We start from the raw sequence: 22850 nt of genomic DNA on the forward strand, positions 1-22850 counted from the left end.
TACTGTAGGATTTCTAAATTAGGGGGGATAGCCCAAATCATGAGGCTCTGAGGGAAGAATAACAAATTTTGTGCAAGGGAAGGGAAGAAGATTAGCACTAACTGCCCTGGGGTCCAGTATAACAGTCTAAAAGGATTAGGTTTCACGCGTGATGAGCATGGAGGAGGGCACTTGTTGAGATGAGCACGGGGGGTTATGTGGAAACCAAGTTGACAATACACTATAATAAAAATAAATAATAAATAAATAAATAAATAAATAAATAAATAAATGGGTTGAGTTTCTTGGTTTCCTGTTTACCTTAAGAGTAGGGAGTTGCGGGGCACCTGGCTGGCTCAGTCTGTAGAGCATGTGACTCTCGATCTTTGGTTCATTAGTTCAAGCCCCATGTTGGGCATAGAGCTTACTTAGAGAGAGAGAGAGAGAGAGAGAGAGAGAGAGAGAAAGGAAATGAGGGAGGGGGTGAAGATCAATAGATGTTTATTGAAACAATGAATATTCTCTCCACCTCCAAGGGATTGGCAGGCTCCTAAACCCTGGTTCTAAGTCTCCTTCCCCCTTTTCTGCAGCTTCCATCTCCGCACCTTTGAGAAGATGTTTGCCATGACCCTGGAGGAACCTACCATGTTGCGTTATGCCATTGCTTTCCCTCTGATTTGTGCTCATTTTGTCCACTGCACTCATGAGATGTGCCCAGAGGAGGTGGGTACCCTGAACTCTAAGCCCTGTCATCTCTCTAATCACATCTCATCCTTATTCCCCCAAACACAATTCCCAGGGTTGGTTCTGGTCACAAGAAGGGTACAAACATAGGCATGTGACATGTGTCCTGAAACGTCCCAGCTTGATGTTGAATGTGTCCTCTCTCTGGGTCTCAGTTTCTTCTGTAGAAGGAGTGGTGGCTCAGGCCAGGGGATCAGAACAGATCATGAGGAAGAAGTGGCTGTCTTGGTGATGACAATTTCTTTCTTGGCTCTTCTTTTCTAAAGTACCCCCACCTGAAGAACCATGGCCTTCATCACTGCAACTCCTTCCTTGAAGAGTTGGCCAAGCAGACCAGCAACTGTGTCCTGGAGATCTGTGCTGAACAGCGGAACCTGAGCGAGCAGGTAAGCTCAGTCTCCTCTATTTCAGTTTCCCTCTGTCCACCGTGTCTTCCTGTCAAATGCCAAGTTCTCTAACCTTTTCTCCCAAGTAGGGCTGGGCTTTTGTGTACTTGAGTTTACAGCAGGTTTCTTTTCTTCAGTCTTTACTCCCTTAGGACTAGATAGAGGTGTCTAAAAATACTCTTATTTGAACAGCTGCATACCAGCAAAGTCTGTGCTCTTATTTGAAGCCTTCTGAGAGAGGAGTTAACTTCCTCGTTTATTTCCCCTCCCGTCTCTGCCCTGTGTACACATCATGACGACAGTGGCCCCTACGTCACCTGTCTTGTCTCACCTTTCTGTCCATCTGTACTCTAATCTGTGAAAATGTGAACATTTTCAGGCACCTCCTCTGTGTTTATCCTCAGGGCTGCTTTCTTGTCCTTGTCTGTTTGTTTTCCCATCCCCCTCACCCCCCCCCCCCCCCCCCNCTGGTCATGATTAGCTCAACCTAAATTTCAGAAAATTTGAAAATGAGGAGCTTGTTGCCCTGGAGTCTTTCAGGTTTCCTAGACTACCTACCCTTCCTGGGTTTGAGTCAGGCTTTGTAGCAACTTTGGTAGAAGGGGGGCCAGGTTGTGCGTGCGTGTGTGTGAGTGTGTGTGTGTGTGTTTATTAACCATATGGATGGTTAATATTATTACTTACATAACCTTCCTGTTTTCTTCTATGTAAAATGAGGATAAAAATAGTTTCTTCGCTGAGGTATCATACAGATGCGATGAAGTAGAGTGTGTTAAAGATTTAGTACACAGCTCTTAATAGATGTCAGCTGCTATATTATTTGGTACTTACTGGGCCCTAAGCTCTGTGGAGAGTTTTTGGGATGGGGTCCCAGAAGGAAGTTACACAATCCCTGCCCTTGGGGAGTGTCTTGGTTTAGGGGAAAAAGGAGTACAAATCCACATTAGAAAGAAATCTAAATGATGAATGCCAAGAAGCTAGGCAAACAAGTACAATTACGGGCATATTTATCACTCATTTTGAGTACCTACTGCATGCAAGGGACGCAATTGAAGAGATCTGCTCAGTGTTGTATCGGGGATGACTCAAGCGTGATATGAGTAATTGTTTTCACGCACACCAGAACTTTTGTAACCAAATGAGTATTGCCCCCTCTAAAGTTATTTGGAATAAATAATTGGTGATGTTGCCATAATGAATGGCATTACGTTATTTTGGAATTACTTTCAGAAGCTACCACAGACATTTTGGCATAATTTCAGGGTTGACACATCTTTAGTGTCACATCTTCTACCGTGACTGTGAAGTAACAAAACCAGTTTTCTCACAGTGCTTACACCACTTCTAAGAGTAATTCCAAATGAGGAGTTTCCAGACGTGCTCTGCGCATGCTTGGCAGCATTGGATTAAATGGAGAGAATTCTAAGATGATTATCTTGAAGGAGAAACCTGAATATTTAATTCTACCGTATATTTTCTGCGCAGCTGACTGGGCTATCTCAGTGAAGAGAAGAGATACAGAATTGATAGTATTAAAAAAAAAAGGTAGAAAGAGTGCTGGCCCTATTGCGAGCTCTGAGTCTTTGGACACCTATGGTGGTATGGACCGCTGTATCCATGGGATGGAATATGAGGGGATGTGAAGTGAGACGGTTGTTCCATACAAGCAAAAACTAACTTTCTTCCCAGGTTGGAAGATCCTAGAAAGTGCAATTGCGTGGAGCTCTTAGATCCTATTCCTTTTACTTGAATTTTTCCATCAGTGAAATGGAAAGACTTTCTCTCAGGATGTGAGTGGGGACTTGACGATCTGATCCATAAAAAACACTGCCATTTTGAGACTTTGAGCCCTACCTGTGGAGAGTTACTTAGTGAAAACTGAAAGAAGTGAGTGCATTTCAAATTGGCCCCCATCCGAGAAAGGGATGCTGGAAGGAGAAAGAAAGACAGAAAAGTAAAAGAATAGACAATAGTGGAGGGTCTGTGAGATGGGCTTCTTGTCAGTTTTAGGAAGGGATCTCATGACTCACTTGTATTTGTCCCTAAAGCTTCTACCTAAGCATTGTGCCACTACCATCAGCAAAGCCAAGAATAAGAAAACCATGAAGCAGAGGCAGACTCCCAGAAAAGGAGAACCCGAGAGGGACAAGCCAGGAGCTGAGAGTCACCGGAAGAACCGCAGCATTGTCACCAAGTGAGGACCTGGGCTCTTGAGGGCCAGGTGGCCACTGCCTCAGAGAAGGGAGAGCAGGGCAGAGGGACGGTGATTCAGCAGAAGAATGTGGAAGTGGTGGTGGGAAATGGCAGATACGGGGAAAAAAGCACTTATGTGTGAATTTTCTATTTTGCCTTTGAAGGTGGCATCAATGTGTACTGATCTAGTCATCCTAGAAGATGAAAGGGTCTGAGGGTCATGGGTAGTGCCAGACCCTTAATTAAGGCTCATTTTACTTTCTCAATTTCCCAGCATGGACAAGCTACACCTAAACTTGACAGAATTGGCACTGACAATGAATCATGTACACAGCTTTTCTGTGTTTGAACACACTATCTTCCCTTCTGAGTATCTGAGCAGCCATCTGGAGGCCAGACTCAACAGGTATCACTCTTTTCTTGTCTTCTGTATTTGAAATTTTAAAAAATGTTTTATTTATTTCTGAGAAAGAGACAGCATGAGCAGGGGAGGGTCAGAGAGAGAGGGAGTCACAGAATCTGAAGACAGGCTTCAGGCTCTGAGCTAGCTGTCAGCACAGAGCCCAATGTGGGGCTCGAACCCATGAACTGTGAGATCATGACCTGAGCTGAAGTTGGATACTTAATCGACTGAGCCACCCAGGTGCCCCTCTTATCTTCTGTATTTGGATAGTATGGTAGTCTTTTTTTTTTTTTTTTTTTTGAGAGCAAGTGAGCACATGTGAGTGTGTGCCTGTGCATGAGCAGGGGAGAGCAGAGAGACTCTTTTATTAAAAAATTAAAAAATTTTTATTTCATATATAGAGAGGGAGCATGAGTGAGGAAGAGGGAGAGAGGGAGAAGAAGAGGGAGGGAGAAGGAGGGAGGAAGGGGGGGCAGAGAGAGAGAGAGAGAGTGAGAGAGTGTAGCCTGCTTGCTCAATGCAGAGCCTGACATGAGGCTCTATCCCATGACCCTAGGATCATGACCTGAGCCAAAAGCGAGTTGGAAGCTTAATGGATTGAGCCCCCTGGACACCCCTGCATAGTATGGTAGTTCTTAAAGTTGGGTTCTGTTAGATTCGTTTTGGTGGTCCATTCTGATGTCAATCTGGCATAGGTCTCAAGTATATTTATTAATACATAATTAACAAAAAAGGTCCCAAAGTTCTACAGGTGGTTTGGTGAACAACCAGCACTGATCACCACTGGGTTTAGTTGAGTGAGTGGGAATTTTGCAGTCAGGAGACCTGTGTTGACATCCTGGCCATTAGTTAGGAATGGAGCAGGGAATCTGACTTGGTTGAGCCTTGTTTCCTACCCTGTAAATAAGGATAATGATATTTACCTTATAATGAGAGTTACCTGTGATTGAGAATTGGTATAGAATTAAAGATAATAATGTGTACGAAAGTCCTGACATCTATAGGCTTCAATAAAATAGATTCCCTTCCTTCCACTTTGCCCCTCTTTCCATTGCCCCCTGAAGTAAGAGGAACATTCCTTATATTGGAATTGAGTGCTATAGTCAGCTACTAGGGGAATGAGGGGAAGAGGGGTTTTTAAAATAATCCTCCAGTCTCCTATGTTTTGTTTTGGAATCTGTAGTATAGTCACTTGAGTTGCCAGGGAAGGCGTGCTTGAGAAAGTGACATTTGAGTAAACTCCTGAAGGAATTGAAGGAGCCAAGTGTGTGACTATCTGGGGAAAGAGCTTTCTAGGTAGAGGAAATAGCCATGGCAAGGCTCTGAGGTGGGAACCTGCCTGGAATGTTCAGGGACATGGGGGACGCCAGGCTGGCTGGACCAGAATGAGCCAGGGACCGGTGGGTCAGATGTGCGGTTAGAGAGGTTGGAGGAGTGGCAGACTGTGTAGATATTTCGCTCTCGTTGTGAGGACTTAGACTTTTACTCGAGGTGAGGTAGGGAGCCTCAGCAGGGTTTGAGCAGAGCAGTAACAATAAATGTACCTACCTTATTGGGTTTCTATGAGCTTTAAAGGAGGTAATGTGTGTAGTGGAATCCTAGCACAGCACCTGGAACACACTATAAATATGCTGCTACCGTGTTTAATATTATAAGTGTGGTTATGACTTTTGTCACCCAGAGCCATTGTGTGGCTGGCTGGCTACAACGCCACAACCCAGGAGATCGCGAGGCCTTCTGAGCTGTTGGCAGGAGTCAAGGCGTATGTCAGTTTCATACAGTCACTGGCCCAGTTTGTGGGTGCAGATGTTTCTAGAGTCATCCGCAACGCCCTCCTGCAGCAGACACAGCCACTGGACTTGTGTGGGGAACAGACGATCACCACTCTCTACACAAATTGGTCAGTGTTGTTTGCCTTCTTCCACTGCCTTACCCCTTATTACCACTTTTGCCTTTACACAGTCAGACCTCAGGTCCAGGCATTTTAGCTCCCAGGGTCATAGACCCCCAAGTAGAGGCTTGTTGCTGCTTGCGGACTAGAGCAATGAGGGGGGAAGCAAACCCAGATGTGCTTCTTTCCACTGGGGACCTTCCATGTAACATCTATTTCTGACCTTCCATGTAACATCCATTCATCTACTCTGTAGCAATTTGACCTTTTCCCTCTTAGTCTCCAGTTCCTTTCCTGGATTCTTACCATTTTACTTTCAAATGCTCTTTTCCTCTTTCTGAAGTTCTCTTATTTCTCTTTGTCCAGCTTCTCTCCCTGAAGACTATTCTGTCTAACACAATATCTCCAGATGCAATCACCTTATCCCAGACATGGCCATGTCCAGTCTAACAGATTGTTTTTAATAGGAAGGGGGCCTCCTCTCCAAAACCAGAGGAGGTAGGAATCAGCAACGTTTCCTTTGAGATTTTAAGGGTAGAAAGGAGCTGGATTCCTACCTCCCCAAGCCACTGGGTGGCGCTCTTAATCCAATATCAGCTCAGCAGGAGCAGGTCTGCAGGCACTGCCCCCTCCCCCCTCCCNAAAATGCCAATAGGGGCGTGTCAGGAAAGGCAAATGAATGTTGTGGGTTAGGTGAAGACTCTGAGTTGTTAAAGAGGGCATGCTTCTCTGTAGGGGGCACCCACCACTTACCTCCCCCTGATCACTACCCCACTAAAAGCCTTACTTTTAATGTAAAGTCTCCCAGTTTCAAAATTTTGACAACAAATTCAAATTAAAAGAAAATATAAAATCACCTTTGACGGCTGGGTTTGGCCCACCTGTGGTTGGCTTGTGACTTCTATAAGACCTACGCCCAGAGCTAGGGCCTGGGTGAGTGGCATGGTCTGGCCACCCTGTCCTTTGCCTGGGGGTCAGGAGGGAATAATTTGAAGGCTGGATGACCAGTGTTCAAGAGGCCTCTGTCTGTCCAGGAGGCTTGACTTCTAGAATCCTACGTCCTCAGTCCAACATTCTCATTGGAGAGGTCGAGGCTAAGTATATTTCAGAGGAGCCCAGTTAGTAGGAACTTTTTTCATGTCAGTTTGGGCTCCTCTTACCTGACAGAGAAAGGCCAAGGGAGAGGGGAGAGAACAGTTGGAAAAGAGCAGGGGCTGAGAGAGGGGAGCGCATACCGCTACATTTGACAGCCTTGTGAAATAACCCTGCAGATTGGAGGAGAAACGGAATTACAACACCACCAATTGTTTTTGAGCCAATAGCTTGGGGTGTTAATTAGAGTGTTTTACTGTCTTCTTTGAGTTTCTTCTACCCACCCCAGCCCTTGGCAGCGTTTCTCTTCCTGAGCCCCGTGGCAGTAGTAAGGAGCCATGGCAGGGAGAAAGGATCGAATGCTAATCTCATGTGTTTTCCTGGACAACCCTGTAGGTACCTAGAAAGCCTGCTTAGACAGGCAAGCAGTGGGACCATCATCCTCTCCCCAGCCATGCAGGCCTTCATCAGCCTCCCCAGAGAGGGGGAGCAGAACTTCAGCGCAGAAGAGTTCTCTGACGTCTCTGGTGAGCCTGGGGCCTGGTCTCCTTGGCTAGGACCTGCGCCTTTGCCCTCAGTTCAGTATCTCGGCCTACACACCTTCCCAGGGGCTCATTCTATATGCTCCTTGGCGGCTCTGCGAGTTACACGTTGGGGGCAATAAAGAGATCCTAACTGACACCCAGGATTGGGGAAGGGCCTGGGGGTTGCAGTTGGAGAGGGAAAATGAGGGGAGTTAGGAGCTAGGCAAGGGCACTCAAGTCACTGGAAGCGTTTACTTTTTGAATGGTGGTAAATAGTTATTTTCCATTTCCACATGGAATAAAGAGTAGGACATATAATGAAGGGCAAAGGATAAATAAATGTAAAGAGGGAATTCGGATACTGGAAATTATTAAATAGTGGTCTGATGTCATGGCATCTTGTTTCTTAGGGATAAATTTTAGGGTCTTAGCCAGAGCTTGGATTGTTGATGATGAGAAAACAATAGATGACATTCACTGTGGGCTAAGTTCTTTTTTTTGTTTTTAATGTTTATTTTTGAGAGAAAGGTTGAGGGAGGGGCAGAGAGAGGAGACACAGAACCTGAAGCAGGCTCCAGGCTCTGAGCTGTCAGCACAGAGCCTGATGCGGGGCTCAAACCCACCAACCATGAGATCATGAGCTGAGCAGAACTCAGATGCGTAACCGACTGAGCCACCCAGGTACCCTGCTGTGGGCTAAGTTCTAAATGTTCACACGTATTAATTCCTTTAATCCTCACAATGGCTTTGAGAGAGGGATGCCCATTACCCCCCATTTTATAGATGAGGACACTGAGACACAGGGAGGTTAAGGAGCTTACCTAAGATCACACATTCATAAATGTCTGAATGGGGATTTCAACTCTAGAATTTGAAGCAGTCAAATTCTAGAACCTGGGTGCTTAATCATATGTAGTGCTGCTTCCCACTGTGTAGAAATGCTTTTGTGTCTCAAGGCCAGTGGGTAAGGATTGTGGAGTGAATGAGTTGGGGTGTTCTTCTCTTTTTAAAAGAGGGCTGGAAGCCATACACATCCTTTATAATGGATTTGTTTGACTGACTGACTGACTGATGAACTATCCTCCTGTTTCCTCCTTCCTTTCACCTCTATATAAATCGTGGATCCTGCATGGCGTCTGGTACAGGTGGGGGATGTTTTCATGACCCCACCTTCTCCATTCTTCCCCTTCCTTTGTGTGTGTGTGTGTGTGTGTGTGTGTGTGTGTATGTGCGCGCGTGTTATGGAAGAGTACATAGTTCTGTTGTCCAGCTCTGTCTCCTTCCTACCCTCATACTGATGCCATCAGTAAGCTGACCCTACTTTTTGCCTGCTGGAGTTTTCAGATGTCCCCTTTCATCAACTCCACCCACAAACTGTAGGCAGCATCTAAAATCAGCCTTAGGTCTTGCTGACAACTGATGAGCAGCAGGAGGTAAGGCTGATTCCCCCTTCTACCACCCCCACCCCAATTTCCCTGAGTTACCATGGTGATGGGGCAATGCTACTGTAAAAATAGATAGATGGAAAGAGAAGGATGGCCTAGGGTTACTAGCCTGGAGTTGACAAGACTAGAGGAAGGATATTTGGCAGATCCAAACTGGATGATCAGTTCAGCAGTTCAGCCCCTCTTCCTCTCTGTCAGCCATTTTAGCATTATCCAGTGGGACATCTTTTTCTAGTTCTCCATTCAGTTCTTTTTACTATAAATAGGAGAGGCCAAAAACGTGTGGTGTTTACTCTAGGTGGAGCTCTGACCAGTTCCACTTCCTCTGTCCTTGGTGGAAGTACAGATCAGCTGGTCCTGCCTTCAACAGCTCGAGTGGGAACCTTGATTTCTTTCCCCTCTGGACTCCTGTTAACGATGTTAAACTCGCTTTTCTGCTACTGGTCTCTTGTGGTTGTTACTTTTGGTCTTTTATGATTTTCTCTGCTGGGACGCTGTATGGCCAAAGATCATCACTGGAGGTCCTTCCTATTTGGATTTGTCACTAGTGTTTCTAATAGGGGATTTCCCCAGGTGGGTTTCATTTAATTCACAAAGGGCCAGACGGGACGAGTAGGGACAGATAACGCCTCTGGGGCAGACTAGAGGGAAGAAGGATTTAGAGGAAAAAACAACTGGGATTCTGGGGATGTGTGTTGATTATGAAAGAGAAAAAGTAGCTAAAGGAGAGGAAAATTTGGACAGTGAGGCATTAAATAAGGGAAGCGAGGGAGGAACACAGAAAACACCAGAGCTTAGGTAAGAAACTAGTTGTGGTATCTACAGTAAGGGGCAATAAGACATTGCGCTGGGTTTCAGGTACCAGCCCTTGAGTTGGTTAAGGGACCTTGGACAAGCACTTAACCCTCCCATGTCTGTTAAACCAGAAGGATGTGCTGTGTACCTCAGAAGGTTGTTAATAATGATCATATCAATAATCCTTTAATCATATATATCTTTATGAGTTTCTAAGGTTTTTATAATGGTATCTTACTGACTCTCATATCAACTCCATGAAGTATTCAGGGAAGATATCAATTTCTTCATTTTACAGAGAAGTAAATGGAGCCTCAGAAGGGATCAGTGACTTCCTTAACGTCTTAACCTCTAATCAAGTTAGTACAGCTAGTCCAGCAAGAGCAAAAACCAGGTACCACAGAAAGGGACTTGGGAGAGTATAGCATCCTGTAAGAATCTAAAGTAAATATCATTTCTAGTAAGTGTTTGCATGAGTACCAGTGGGGAGAAAGTAAATTGTCCCACATGGTGGCCAGATTTGTCACCTGAAATGTAGGATTTCAGGCTACTTTGGCTCCCCAACTTCCCACTTCCTTTCCTTGAGGAAAAACATTGTAAATGTTAGATTTACCCTGTATCTGTGGTGCAAACAGCCCAGGGCCCTCTGAATCCTACCTGGGACCTCTGTAACTTTATTTCAGAGATGCGGGCCTTGGCTGAACTATTGGGCCCCTATGGCATGAAGTTCCTGAATGAAAACCTGATGTGGCATGTGACCTCTCAGATTATGGAGCTGAAGGTACTGTGGAAACAAGGCCTGGGAAAAGGTCTGGCCTCAGAGAAAAGGGGCAGGAGGAGGAGACTGGTGGGGGGTAGGGGCATGTACCATGGTCTTGTCTTCTCCTGTTTAATGTCTCTGTGTCCTGGCTGCAGAAGCTGGTGGTGGAAAACATGGATGTACTTGTTCAGATCAGATCCAACTTTAGCAAGGCAGACTTGATGGCTTCTCTGCTGCCCCAGCTGATAGGTGAGCACCTCCCTGATGGGAGAAGGAACCGTGGCAACAGCATTATGGATGACAGGCGTTTTGGGGGATCGGGGCAGGGGCTAGGCTGGGTGTGCAGAAGTAAAACCATCACTATTCTCCTAAGTTCTACTTTTCTGACGCTCTTCTTTCTCCTCAGGGGCTGATAATGTGCTGAAGCGCATGACCATCATTGGCGTTATCCTCAGTTTTAGGGCCATGGCCCAAGAGGGACTTCGGGAGGTGAGTTGAGGGGAAGGTGCTGCCCCAGAATCACAGATGTCTCTGAGGGGAGGGTTTGTGTGAGAAGTTGTGGAAACGGGTGGTGAGCGTTGAGGAGAAAGGAGAAACTTAATTTGGTAGAGGTCTCTCGCGACAGACGAGGGGAGAACACCTAAAGGCATGATGAGGGGGCTGCATGGGAAGCTGGCTGGGCCCTTATCCAAGTTGGGGCCCTTGTTATGTTTGTTTCTGTCTAGGTTTGAAGGTATGGGCGCTGCCCCGTGGACTCATTTATCTTCCTCCTGCAGGTGTTCTCTTCCCACTGCCCATTTCTTATAGGTCCCATTGAGTGCCTGAAGGAGTTTGTCACCCCGGACACAGACATCAAGGTATGGGACAGTGCTAAGTGCAATCCGCTTAGGAGATTGTTGTTGAAGAGGATGTAGCCAGGACCTTGTAAGGGAGGGAGGGCTCTGAAGAAAACTGGAGGGAAGGAGCCAGCGTTTGAATAGGAAAGCGCTGGGAGAGATTTTGTAGAGAGAGGAGCACTTGTCAGATGATATTCTTGGAGAGACAGGGCAGAGCTGGGGAGACATGGGGGGACGGACAGAAGTGGGGGCCTGGCCGACCTGTGAGGGGTGGGGAAACGTTACTGGAGAAAGGTAAGATCTAGGGTGCTCTGTAGGTTTTTCTACCTAAAGTGTGCAAAGTAGATACTGAACTACGTGCTAACAAGTCCCCTTTTCAGTCAGGAGCTCAGGTACTTTTTGTAAAAAGATTTATTGCTTCCATTCCCACCCACCCCACCTGAGCTCGGTTTCCTTTTTCTGGCCTCTCCTTCCTCCTAGTGCTGAAACTTTTTGATTCCTCTATGTTTGTGTCACTTGGCTCGGGGCCGCATTTACCACAGAGATGGACAAAGGAGGAGGGGCTTCTGCAGGCACCCTGAGTCAAACATCCATTTCTCTGCACCCCCTCACCTTTGCAGCATCATCTTGTCCTTTGAAACACCCGCAACAAACGCGTCTGTTATGTAGGATATACAGTCAAAGGCTGGGAACAAGGGCCTTCAGACACATAGGGTAGGCCACTTCTCTTGCCCTTGAGTTCCTTCATGGAGAGAGCTCTGTGATTAAGAGGGAACTGGTTAGCAGGAAGAATCAAAGTTATTAAGAAAAACTTCCTTGCCCTGAGATCAAAGGAATTGTGAAATCTCCCCTCTCTCCGCCTGAACTTAAGGCTGAAGCGGTCCTGGGGACCGTGTGGGTTTGATGTTTCACTGGGCTGGCTGCCCCTTCTGACTGTTCTTTTACGGTGAACCTGGGTTTCTGGAAGCTGCTGATGTTGGAGACGAATGCTGTAGCCTGTCAAAACCTTGTCTACCTGGATCTCCTGGGCAGCACTGAGTTTTAGGCTCTGCCTGCTTGTGAAAATAAGCAGGTTGGAGCGGGGAAAGCGGGGGATGGTGGCCTGTCCATCAGAGATTCTGTTGCTGCCTCAAAGGAGTGTGAAGATTAGGGAAAGAGAAAATAAGACTCCTTCGATCATCCCTTTCTTCTTCCAGAAAAACCACAGGTCATGGACCAGGTCCCTGATCTCCTCAGACCCATGAACTATAGGCAATTTAATAGGCTCAATAAAGGGAGTAGAATGTGGCAAAGGCGTGCCTTCTATGTCAAGTACCATAGGCAAAGTGTGTGTAGACTGGTATGTCTGTAGGGTTCTTTGCTAAAGTTACCCCACTCAGTTGTCTTCTCTTGAAACAATTGTTCTCTCCAAACATTTGAAAGTACTTTGGTTAACTTCAAATGAGGTCTAAATATTTGGAATGGGAGTGGGGCTTTGGGGCTATATCCTGGGAACTCAACTTTAAGTACTAGTCCTTATATTTTGCCATAATAAATGTATATTTTTTAATTTAAATTTTGCTTAGTTAACGTACAGTTCAATACTGATTTCAGGAGTAGAATTTAGTGATTCATTACTTACATACAATATCCAGTGCTCATCACAAGGGCCCTCCTTAATGCCCATCACCCATCTAGCCTATTACCCACCCACCTCCCTCCATCAATATGTGGTTTGTTCTCTATTGTTAAGAGACTCTTACGGTTTGTTTCCTCTCTTCTCTCTGCTCCCTTTCCCATATGTTCATCTGTTTTGTTTAAGTTCCATCAATCAATAAATATCAATTGAATACCTTCTATGTGCTTAGTGTTGTGTTAAAAACTAAAGAGAAAAAGAAGTGCAGTGTTCCTGGCTTTGAGATAAAGGAAGAGGAGGAAAGGAATAATATTTATTGGAGTATTAGTGACTCTGAGTGTATAGGGTAGATGCCTTATACATGTGACCTAATTTAATCTCCACAACAGCTCTGTGAGGTATTCCCCCAGTCTTACAGATGAGGAAACTGAGGCTGAAAGAGGTTAAGTAATTTTTAGCCAAGATGACACATTTAGAAAGTGGTGGTCCTGGGATTTGAACCCAGATCTTCTCACACCAAGGCCTTTTTTAACCTCTCAGAAGCCATGAGGTTGTAAAGGCTTGTTTTCTAGGTGGTGAGATAAGCCATATGTCCCATCTCCTATGGGAAAAGGTAACTGATAATACCAGGAGCGGTGTGTGATCTGTGCTAAGTCCGTTGTACCACTTTAAGAAGGAAGAGATGAGTTGGGGCTGAAGTGTTTCAGGGAGGGCTTCACACACAATATGAGATTTGAGTGAAGCCTCAAGGGATGGGTGTTACTTAGCTATAAGCAGAGAAGAGAGAGGGACATGAACCAAAGTATGATAGTAAGTATGACAATAAGGAAGCGAGTTGTAGTTTGGAGAGAGTGAATTGATAACTCTGGCTGCATTGACTGTGGGAAGCACTTGGGGAATTAATATTGAGAAAGTAAATTTGTACTATGGAGTATCTGAATGCCAAACAAAAGCATTTGTGCTTTTTCCCTGTAGGTCAGGGAGAGCTGTGAAAAGNCACTTAGCTATAAGCAGAGAAGAGAGAAGGACATGAACCAAAGTATGACAATAAGGAAGCGAGTTGTAGTTTGGAGAGAGTGAATTGATAACTCTGGCTGCATTGACTGTGGGAAGCACTTGGGGAATTAATATTGAGAAAGTAAATTTGTACTATGGAGTATCTGAATGCCAAACAAAAGCATTTGTGCTTTTTCCCTGTAGGTCAGGGAGAGCTGTGAAAAGAATGCCTAGAAAAGATGATAATACGTCGAAGGTTAAAATCTGTGATCCAGGAATCCTAGCCGCCTGTAGCTTTTGCCAAACAGTTCCCTCTGGGAATCCTGTCCAGAACGTTGTTTTCTTCTCTACTAGGTGACCCTGAGTGTCTTTGAGCTGGCGTCTGCTGCAGGAGTGGGCTGTGACATTGACCCAGCCCTGGTGGCTGCCATTGCCAATATGAAAGCTGGTAAAATTGGGGAAAGTGGGCAAGGGAGGGTTTGGGCCATATTTTTAGGTGGGAAAGTGTCAATGTCAAAAGAAACCTTTACTTGGGATTGTGAATTCAGAGGCTATAAGCTGGGAGCTAAGGAAAGACTTAAAATGCAGTCCCTTACCCCTAGAAAATACTTACATAGGCAATTTAGATTCCTAACCAGGTTCCAACCCGTTGACCTGTCAATCTGCTGAAAAATATTAAGTGAGAGTCTCTTTGATGCTCAGCGAATGCTCAAAGGAACTTGCGATCTAGTTGGGGAGATAAAATTAATGAAAATGAAACAGTGAGAAGGAAATCCACGGTTATATATGATTTCATGCTGAGTTGTATGGTATAGCATCTATGTGCCTCAGAGTGATCTGGTGCTCTCCCCTCCCATAGATTCACCTTGGCACTATTCACTTCTTCCCCTTGTCTCCCATTGTCTGTTACATTTCCGGTTACACATTTCCTCTTTCTTACACATGCTCCAAATGGGATGAAACCCAGGGGCTGGTATTAAGTCCTTTCACAATTGCTGGACTGGCCCTTCTCTCTTGGTTTGGTGAGACTCTTTCCTCTCCTTCCTGCCTCCCCAGCCCATCAGGCAGCTGACAGCTTCCTTGGACTGCATGTCAGCAGAGCCCTTCATGAAGAGCTCTGCTCCAGTCACCAGAGGAGACCTCTGGGATCAGGCCCCTCATGATAAGTGGAGGCCAGTCCTGTTCCCCTTCAGCAATAATGACTTGCCTACAGTGCTTTGGAAAATGTTTTCGTAGATAATTTCTGTACGGGATCTTCCTAGTAGTTATGTGACGTAGGACCCCTATAGATAGCTCCTGTTTGCTGATTTTACTTTTTCCTTTTTTCTTTTTATCTTCCTACCAGATACTTCATCTTCTGAGGAGGAATATAAGGTGGCCTGCCTGCTCTTGATCTTTCTGGCCGTTTCCCTCCCACTCCTCGCCACGGACCCTTCTTCCTTCTATAGTATTGAGAAGGATGGTAAGTAAGGAGTAGGTTTGAGGGACCAGTGCTATTAGGTTAGTCTCCTGGGGTAGGAAGATGACATGGAGACATTTATCTGGAGAAAGAGAGTTCTGACTCAGGTGTAAAGGTCTGTTTCAAAAAAATACTTGAGAACGAAGCCTCTGGAAAATTCAATTCCAATGAAAGTTTTTAGGAATATCCTTCTCCTAATACCTAAATACCCCCTGATATTTCTTAGGACTATCATTCCCCAAATGCCTCCTGGTCCTTTTGGTGGCAAAGAGCGAGGGCAGGGGTGGGGGGTGCTAGCCTGAAAAACTGAGAAAGTACCAGCTGGGGTCAGCCTGGGGTGGCTCACTTTATTTCCTTTCGTTTCTCTCCCCCTCTGTCCATCATAACCTAGGTTACAACAACAATATTCACTGCTTGACCAAAGCCATCATCCAGGTATCTGCCGCCCTCTTCACACTCTACAACAAGAACATTGAAACTCACCTCAAGGAGTTTCTGGTGGTGAGTGGCCCTGGGTTATAAGGAATGCAAGATTGCAAAGTCTTTTGGAATGAAATGGAAGATTGCAAAGTCTGGCAGGAAGTGGTATGACTTAAATCCATAGACAGCTATTGCTGGGCAGGCTTGGAGTCTAACCTTCCACACCATTCATTCAGTAATAGTGGTCATTTTGTGAAAGGCGGGAGTTTCTTCTAAATTTCCTAAGAGCTAGTGTTTCAGCCTCTGCTTGAATACTTGGAAAGAGCATTGGACTAAGTCAGCAAATCTGAGTTCTAGTTCTGGATCTGCTACTAAGAAGTTGTGTGGCCTCTGAAGAGCCAAACTTTTGGGGCCTCATTTTGTCCATTCGTTAACTAGGGAGATTAAACCGAACTCATCACTCACTACCCTTGGTGTGCCTGAGAATATCCCAAAGAGCTTGTTGAAATACAGGTTCCTGATCCTTATGCCAGACCTACTGAATTAGAATAACCTAGGGTGAGTCCAGGACTCTGTTTTTGTTTTTTATTTTTCCTTTAAAGTATGCTTGATGCCCAGTGTGGAGCCCATGTTGGAGCCCGCCTCAGGCCCAACATGGGGCTTTGAGACAGAGAGCTGAGCTGAGATCAAGAGTCGGTCGCTTAACGGACTGAGCCACCCAGGCATCCCCAAGTCCTCTGTTTCTAATAAGGTCTCCAGGACATCTGATGTACAATCAAATTGGAGACACTGAGTTTTAGAACCTATAAGGAGGCCCTTTCCAACTCTCATCCTGACAAAGCAAGCAAGCAAGCAAGCAAGAAAGCTTTTTTTCACATTCTCAAATGTTAGTGTAAATCAGAATCACCTGCAGAATTTCTGATTCAGTAGATTTGAGGTGGGACTAGAAAATCTGCATTTCCAAGTTCCCAAGTGATGTTGGTGCCGTTCATCCTGGGATCTCACTTTAAGAACCACTGGGCTTGATTTCTAGGACTGGGGCTTATAATCAGGCAGCCGATTCTACTGTAGGTCACATCCAATTTATTTGAGAAAATTGTTTCAAGAAATATTTTTAGCCAAGGTTTGACTCCTTGTAACAATCACCATTCATCTTAAGTTTTGCCTCTGGGAAAACAGAGAGTAAGTCGTTTCTTTACATTGTTGAAGAGAGGCCCTGGGGTTTTCCATTCTAAGTCCTCCGTGGAATTCCATCCATACGCTTCTGATACATGGTCCATCACCCGCTGCCTGGCTTGAGCGTTCTCAACAATGGGGAGCTTATTCCTCTGCAAAGCATGGGCCTGACTTAAGAACTACGGCCTCATTTGTCTCCTTTTAGGAGGAAACACAGTAAATAGTATTCTCTCGGGAATCATACCATTGTCCTAGAAGCTTAGTTAGAGGGTCTCCATTTAAACTGGGCCAGCCAGCCAATCAGAATGGGTTCCAAGCATCTTAGCTATAAAGAATATTCCACCAGATCTCTCAGATGGGGTGAGAAGGCCCCCCCCCTCCTCCCTTTCCCATTTGCCCTGTTTGTTTGCTCAATGAGAGTAACCTGAGCCTGGGATGCAGTTAATCATGTTTCTTCCTCCCTCTTTGATCNAGGACAGCCATTTGGGAGTTGACAGGAGGGGAATATGAAGAACACTGCCTCTGAATCAAAGGCCCAGCTTTGTCTCTTGTCTGGTGGGGAGTCAGCCATAAACAGCCTGGTGACAGTGCTGTCTGAAGGCTGCCTGGGATTAATCTCCAGCATACAGTATTACCTGCCTTTGTTCTAGCTTTTGTCCACCCCCCTTGCAACCTCCTGTGGTCTGCGCTGCCTGGTTTACTGGCAAGGTGCCTCTCTGGAGCCTCAGGGATTCTCTACTATCCCACCCAGCGTCTCCAGGAGCATCCCAGCACTTCTCAACTCTCCTCCTTGATCTTTGCTTAACTTCCTGTAGCCTGAGGCTGTCCTACTCTGACCTCCATAAAAATCTGCTTTCTTACAAATTCTTCCCCTACAGGTGGCTTCTGTCAGCCTCCTGCAGCTGGGCCAGGAGACTGACAAGCTCAAAACCAGAAATCGGGAATCCATTTCTCTGCTCATGCGCTTGGTATGTATCTCATTTACATTAGTCTGGGGACAGACAGAGCAAAGGGAGACTCTTCTAGAGGGTTTTTGTGTCTTTGCCTTGCTGTCACTCAAAAGCGTGACCTCAAAACTGAATTCGGCCTGACCGTTAGGACTCCCACTCTGGTTACCATTCCACACTTGTCCTGTAATCCCAAGGTAGAGCCTTCAGTGACTTCTCTGCAGGACAGAACCTACCTTGTCCCTGGCCGGCTGGGCCCGTCTGCCTGCAGTGTTCTCAAGGCTGATCTGATGGGGGAGCCGTGTCCCTCATCCATCACTGCCTGTCCAGTTCATGTTTGATTTTACTTGACCACCTCTTACCGCTGTATGCTTGTCCTTAAGAAGGGCTATGAGGAAGGTGCTGGATAATACAGAGCTGAACTAGGGGCGGGGAGATGGGAGCTCAGAGGAGGAGAGAATTTTCCGCTGAAAAGCTCTAAGACCGAGAGGCAGGTGGGTCATGAATCAGGCGCCTCCTGCTATCTCTTCCTTCCCAGGCTGTGGGCTTTTTGTTACTTTGGCAGAAACTTCTGGGAACTCTGACTCAGTTAACTTAAAAAAAATCATGACCCTGTTTTCCTCTTCAACACGCTTACTCACTCTTTTGCTCTTACCGTCTGATTCTCCAGGTTAGTACTGCACTTAGATATGGTCAGGAGGAGGGGCGTCTGCCCTGGCCCCTGTGTGTCAGAGGCCCTCCTCTGGCTTACAGGGAGAGGCTAGGCCCATCTGGAGCCTGTGCTCCACCTTGGAGTCCACACTGGAGATTTCCGGGACCCCAGAATTCTCTGTTAAGCAGCTCCAGCCTACTTGGAGGGCTTGTGCAGAGTTTCTTCCCCAAGTAATCCTACTGAGGCGGACTCTGCTGCTGAAGGACGTATATCTAGTGCCAGTGGATCTATGGCTGGAGTTTAGATGTGCAGAAAGGGTTTCCACATGTGTCTACAAAATTCCTCAGACTGGGCTCGTTCCCTCTACCCTCTTCTGGTGCAGATCTCTGAGGAGTCTAAGAATTCTTTTTATTATTTAAAACATCTTTGTTAATGCTTATTCATTTTTGAGAGAGAGAGAGAGAGCATGAATGAGCATGAGTGGGGAAGGGGCAGAAAGAGAGGGAGGCACAGAATCTAAAGCAGGCTCCAGGCTCTGAGCTGTCAGCACAGAGCCCCATGCGGGGCTCAAACCCACGAACCGTGAGATCATGACCTGAGCTGAAGTTGGAGCCACCCAGTCACCCCTTTATTTTTATTTATTAATTTTTAGAACATTTTTTGAGTCTAAGACTTCTTAATTCAAACGCGACCTTCCACAAAATCATAAAGGTAGATTGTGAAAGTTGAACAATAGACCATAATAGTTTGATTTAGTTAATCACATGGTCTGTAGTACTCTTGGCAAGGCCCACAGATGTTAGGGGCAGGCATGCCTGGGATTCCCTTTGGGTCTGATGTAAATACACAGGCATTGTGTAGGATCTGTGTCTCAGCTAGAAAAAGGCCTAGATTGAGCTAAGGATTATGATGGAGATGAGAAGAGAATGGACATGAGAGTGTGTGTGTGGGAGGGGGGTGTGGTGAGGAGTGAGAGGGCAGAGGAGGCAGATGAGGGCAAATGCCAGTAGTGTGCTAGATGGAACGCAGTCTTTGGAGCAGCATGACCTTGGGCAAGTTAATTAACCTTTCTGAGACTCTGATTCTTTATCCGTAAAAGTGGGCAATAATCCTTGTGATAGCATGTTAGGATTCATAAGGAAATATATGTGAAAGTGCCTAGTTCATAATAGAAGCTCAGCCAATGTTAGTTCTCTCTCTCTCTGCTGCTCATTAAAAAAATTTTTTTTAATGTTTTATTTATTTCTGAGAGAGAGGGAGCAGGGGAGGGTCAGAGAGAGAGGGAGATACAGAATTTGAAGCAGGCTCCAGGCTCCGAGCTAGCTGTCAGCACAGAGCCAGATGCAGGGCTCGAACCCACAAACTGTGAGATCATGACCTGAGCCAAAGTCGGACACTTAACCGACTGAGCCACCCAGGCACCTCTGTTCATTTTAGTTTCTGAATGATATAGGAATGCCTCTTCATTTGCTTGGGCAGTTTTCACCTCCATAAGGTTGGAGGTGATTCTGTATTGCCACTCAGCCCTGCCTCCTGCTTTGCTAGTCCCCTGCTCTCCCCACCGCCTGGTGTGGGAGGGTGTCCGCCCCTTGTGGCATCACAGCAAGGCTGCAGAGTAGCTGGGACAGAGCTAGGAGCAGGCGCTTTTTGTTGGAGGGAGAGACCTAGGGACTAGCTGCTGCAAAGCAATTTAAATGCAAATATTTCCACACAGAATACAGGGGAAGGAACTGTATTCTGAGTTAAGAGGCTACTCATGTAGCCCGGAGTCCTGGCCAGGCACTTCTCTCCCTGGGGGGTCTTTCTGTCTTGGCTGTCAAGCCTGGGCAGTGCCCACCCCTGTTACTGCCAGCCTGTTCCTGGCATGGGTTTAGCCAGGGAAGAGACGACTCTCAGAGAATCATGGAATTCTAGACGTCAGAATCAGACAAGATCTGGCAATTAGTCTAGTCCTTACAATTTATAGGTGAGGAAACTGAGGAAAGGGAGGGAAAGATGACATGCAAAAGGTCTTCCCCAAAATATAGGCCATGAGAACCCACGTTTCTGGGCCTTCACTCTAGGGCTGTTTCCACTGCCGTGAATTTCCTCCACGTGGGAGCCCTGTTATCTTCTGTGCGTAATGGAGCAAAGAATACGAAGTCTTGGGCCAGTGGATTCTTCTTGAAGCCATCACTCATTTCCCTGTACCTGACAGTCATATCCTGGAAAAGAGACCTTGTCTCTCTCCTGGCCCCTAGACAGGTTTGAAAGTCTTGTCTAGCAAGAAATTCCTTCTGTTCTCCAACCCAAGATCAGAGCTACTGTTTTACTGGCACCTTTCCTTCCCTTCAGCCTGCGGTGTCTGTTCCTCTGAGGCTGCTGTGTGTGCATGTATTTGAGAACAGCAGAATCTTATAAATTTTAAAACTTGAAAGGACTTCAGAGAAAGAAACACATTAGAGTAGGCAGGGCGTATTCTCTTTCCAGAATGAATTTGAGGATGTGAAACACCAGACATATTGGGGAGGGCCCATCTGTGTAAATTGCCGGAGGATATGGGACACTTCTCTCCGGCTCGTGTTTTCTAGTCCCACAACTTCATGGATGAGGCGAGCACTGAAGGAAATACACCCTGTTCCTTCTTCAGGGATGGGGAGCCTCCACACCAGTACTAGGCCGCGGGGCTCTTCGCCAGTATGTCCCCCTTCCCCCTCACCCTCCATCACTACCCTCAGTCTTATCCAGGCATCTTGATCTATCTTTCTGCTTGGCTGTGGGGGCTGCTGGGATCACCATAGCACACAGGCTTCTAATTAAACTAATTAATCATGCCTGCTCCTTTATGCAGCATCCTTACTGCTCCCCAAGCACTGTACTGAGGGAGGGAGGAGATTGAGACCCGGCACAAGAGGACCCATGTGGATTCCAGGCCCTTCTTTCTTGGCCTGCAGTGGTGATTGTTGCCTTCTCTGTAAAGCTCTGTCATTAGCCCTTTTATCCAACCTTACCTGCTTCTGGACTGCCCACCCGCAAGTGATCTGGCATCCAGAATGGGGAAAATGGGAGTTTTTCTGCCACCAGAGAAGGAATTCTTTCCTGCCTCTTGCTTCTGAGCCTTTCCTATAACCCTGATAAGGGACACCGGGGCTATTCTAGTGAAGCTGAAGAGGCCACATTGCTTTCCTAAAGCTAAACCAAGTGAGGAAAGAAGGAGGGGAGTGTGATTTGGAAACTTGCTCACTTGTGACTCTAAGGGCCTCAGAGGGCCCCGGAAACTGAATGAAGGAACAGGGTGTCACAGAGGCAAGCCCTCCCTGGGGTTCTCATCTCTTGGCCCGTTCTCTTCCAGGTGGTGGAGGAGTCCTCCTTCCTGACCCTGGACATGCTGGAGTCCTGTTTTCCTTACGTCCTGCTTCGAAATGCCTATCGGGAGGTATCCAGGGCCTTCCACCTGAACCGAGTGCCAACTAGTACCCACTGAAGGGCCCTTCGGACCTACCGAAGCCCATGAAGCTGTAGGCATTTTCTCAAGGGATGGGGTCAGGGGCCAGAGCTGACAAACAGGTCTATGGAGGCACAAAAACAAAACAATTCCCAGGCTGAGAAATCAAAGAGAAATGGGGCAGGACGGCAGGGGGTGGGGGCGGGAGAGGGAGGACAGTTTATGGGAAAAATTAGGGAATTGGGGCCAGATGTGTGAATTTTTACATTAAAAAATTGGTAACATACCAATATGTTTTCTCTCGTGTGGTGGCTGGTGCTTGCACTCTGACTGGCGTGGGTCTCTCGACCTTCATCACTATTCTAGGATAATGCTGGCGGGCAGAGATGATCAATCATCGTATTAAACCATAATGAGCTTATAATTCTCCCACTGGAGCTTCTATTGTCTCCTGCACATTCATTAGGATGATTATCTCCTCTCTTCCTTTTCCAAATGTGTTCAGCAAACATTCAGCCTGCTCCTACTGCAAAGTGGTAGCCAGGGAACTTCCTTTTTCCTTTGTGGGGGCTCTTTCAGGGGCCCTGGGTCTCCTCCTCTGCCTCCATCTCTACTCCTTACAAGAGGGAGTGCTCTTGAGAGATTCTCCCTGGCCCCAGCCGCCCTCACCTGCTCTACTGCACCTTGTGGGGACCGGGTAAGGTCTTCCATCTGTTTAGTCATAACCCCTCCTGCTTTTTCTTTGACATCCCCACAACCCAGAGCCGAGGGTCAATCTCGCTAATTCAAGGTCATGACACGACAACGGATTGGATCAGAGCCATGTGGGTCTCCCTACCGGATCATTTGCGGGTACTCTCCCTCCTATCAGGAGCCCCTAACTTAACCCCAATCCTCTTGTCATCCTGGGTACAGCTGTTGCTCCGGGCAGGGATTTCTCTTCGAGATCTTAAATTTCATAGACCTCATTACATTATAGGGCCCTGAGAGCGGGTATACTTGAGGGAGTACAAGCTGTTTCAACTTAGCCCTTTTCTGCACTAATTAGAATTTCAAGTGTCACAAAGCCTGGGGCGTTCAAGATAGCACTAAACTAGATTTAGTTAACTCCAG

At 46.4% G+C, this 22850-nt stretch overlaps 1 protein-coding gene across 1 annotated transcript in view; it reads left to right on the forward strand.

The window, feature by feature from the left end:
* NCKAP1L (NCK associated protein 1 like) overlaps window positions 1–21927 on the forward strand; it is a 39541-nt gene extending 17614 nt beyond the window's left edge. The window contains exons 17-31 of the mRNA XM_077753531.1: window positions 570–702; window positions 990–1109; window positions 3158–3303; window positions 3577–3708; window positions 5387–5605; window positions 7085–7215; window positions 10136–10233; window positions 10368–10461; window positions 10619–10701; window positions 10989–11069; window positions 14014–14107; window positions 15005–15121; window positions 15510–15619; window positions 17593–17682; window positions 21645–21927. Of these exons, the coding sequence (XP_077609657.1) occupies window positions 570–702; window positions 990–1109; window positions 3158–3303; window positions 3577–3708; window positions 5387–5605; window positions 7085–7215; window positions 10136–10233; window positions 10368–10461; window positions 10619–10701; window positions 10989–11069; window positions 14014–14107; window positions 15005–15121; window positions 15510–15619; window positions 17593–17682; window positions 21645–21776 (1780 nt within the window). The 3' untranslated portion in view covers window positions 21777–21927. The remainder of the gene's footprint in view (window positions 1–569; window positions 703–989; window positions 1110–3157; window positions 3304–3576; window positions 3709–5386; window positions 5606–7084; window positions 7216–10135; window positions 10234–10367; window positions 10462–10618; window positions 10702–10988; window positions 11070–14013; window positions 14108–15004; window positions 15122–15509; window positions 15620–17592; window positions 17683–21644) is intronic.
* Window positions 21928–22850: the final 923 nt, after the last annotated feature.

The sequence above is a fragment of the Crocuta crocuta genome, unplaced genomic scaffold (assembly GCF_008692635.1).
Source record: "Crocuta crocuta isolate KB4526 unplaced genomic scaffold, BGI_CrCroc_1.0 scaffold30, whole genome shotgun sequence".
Classification (NCBI taxonomy): Eukaryota; Metazoa; Chordata; class Mammalia; order Carnivora; family Hyaenidae; genus Crocuta; species Crocuta crocuta.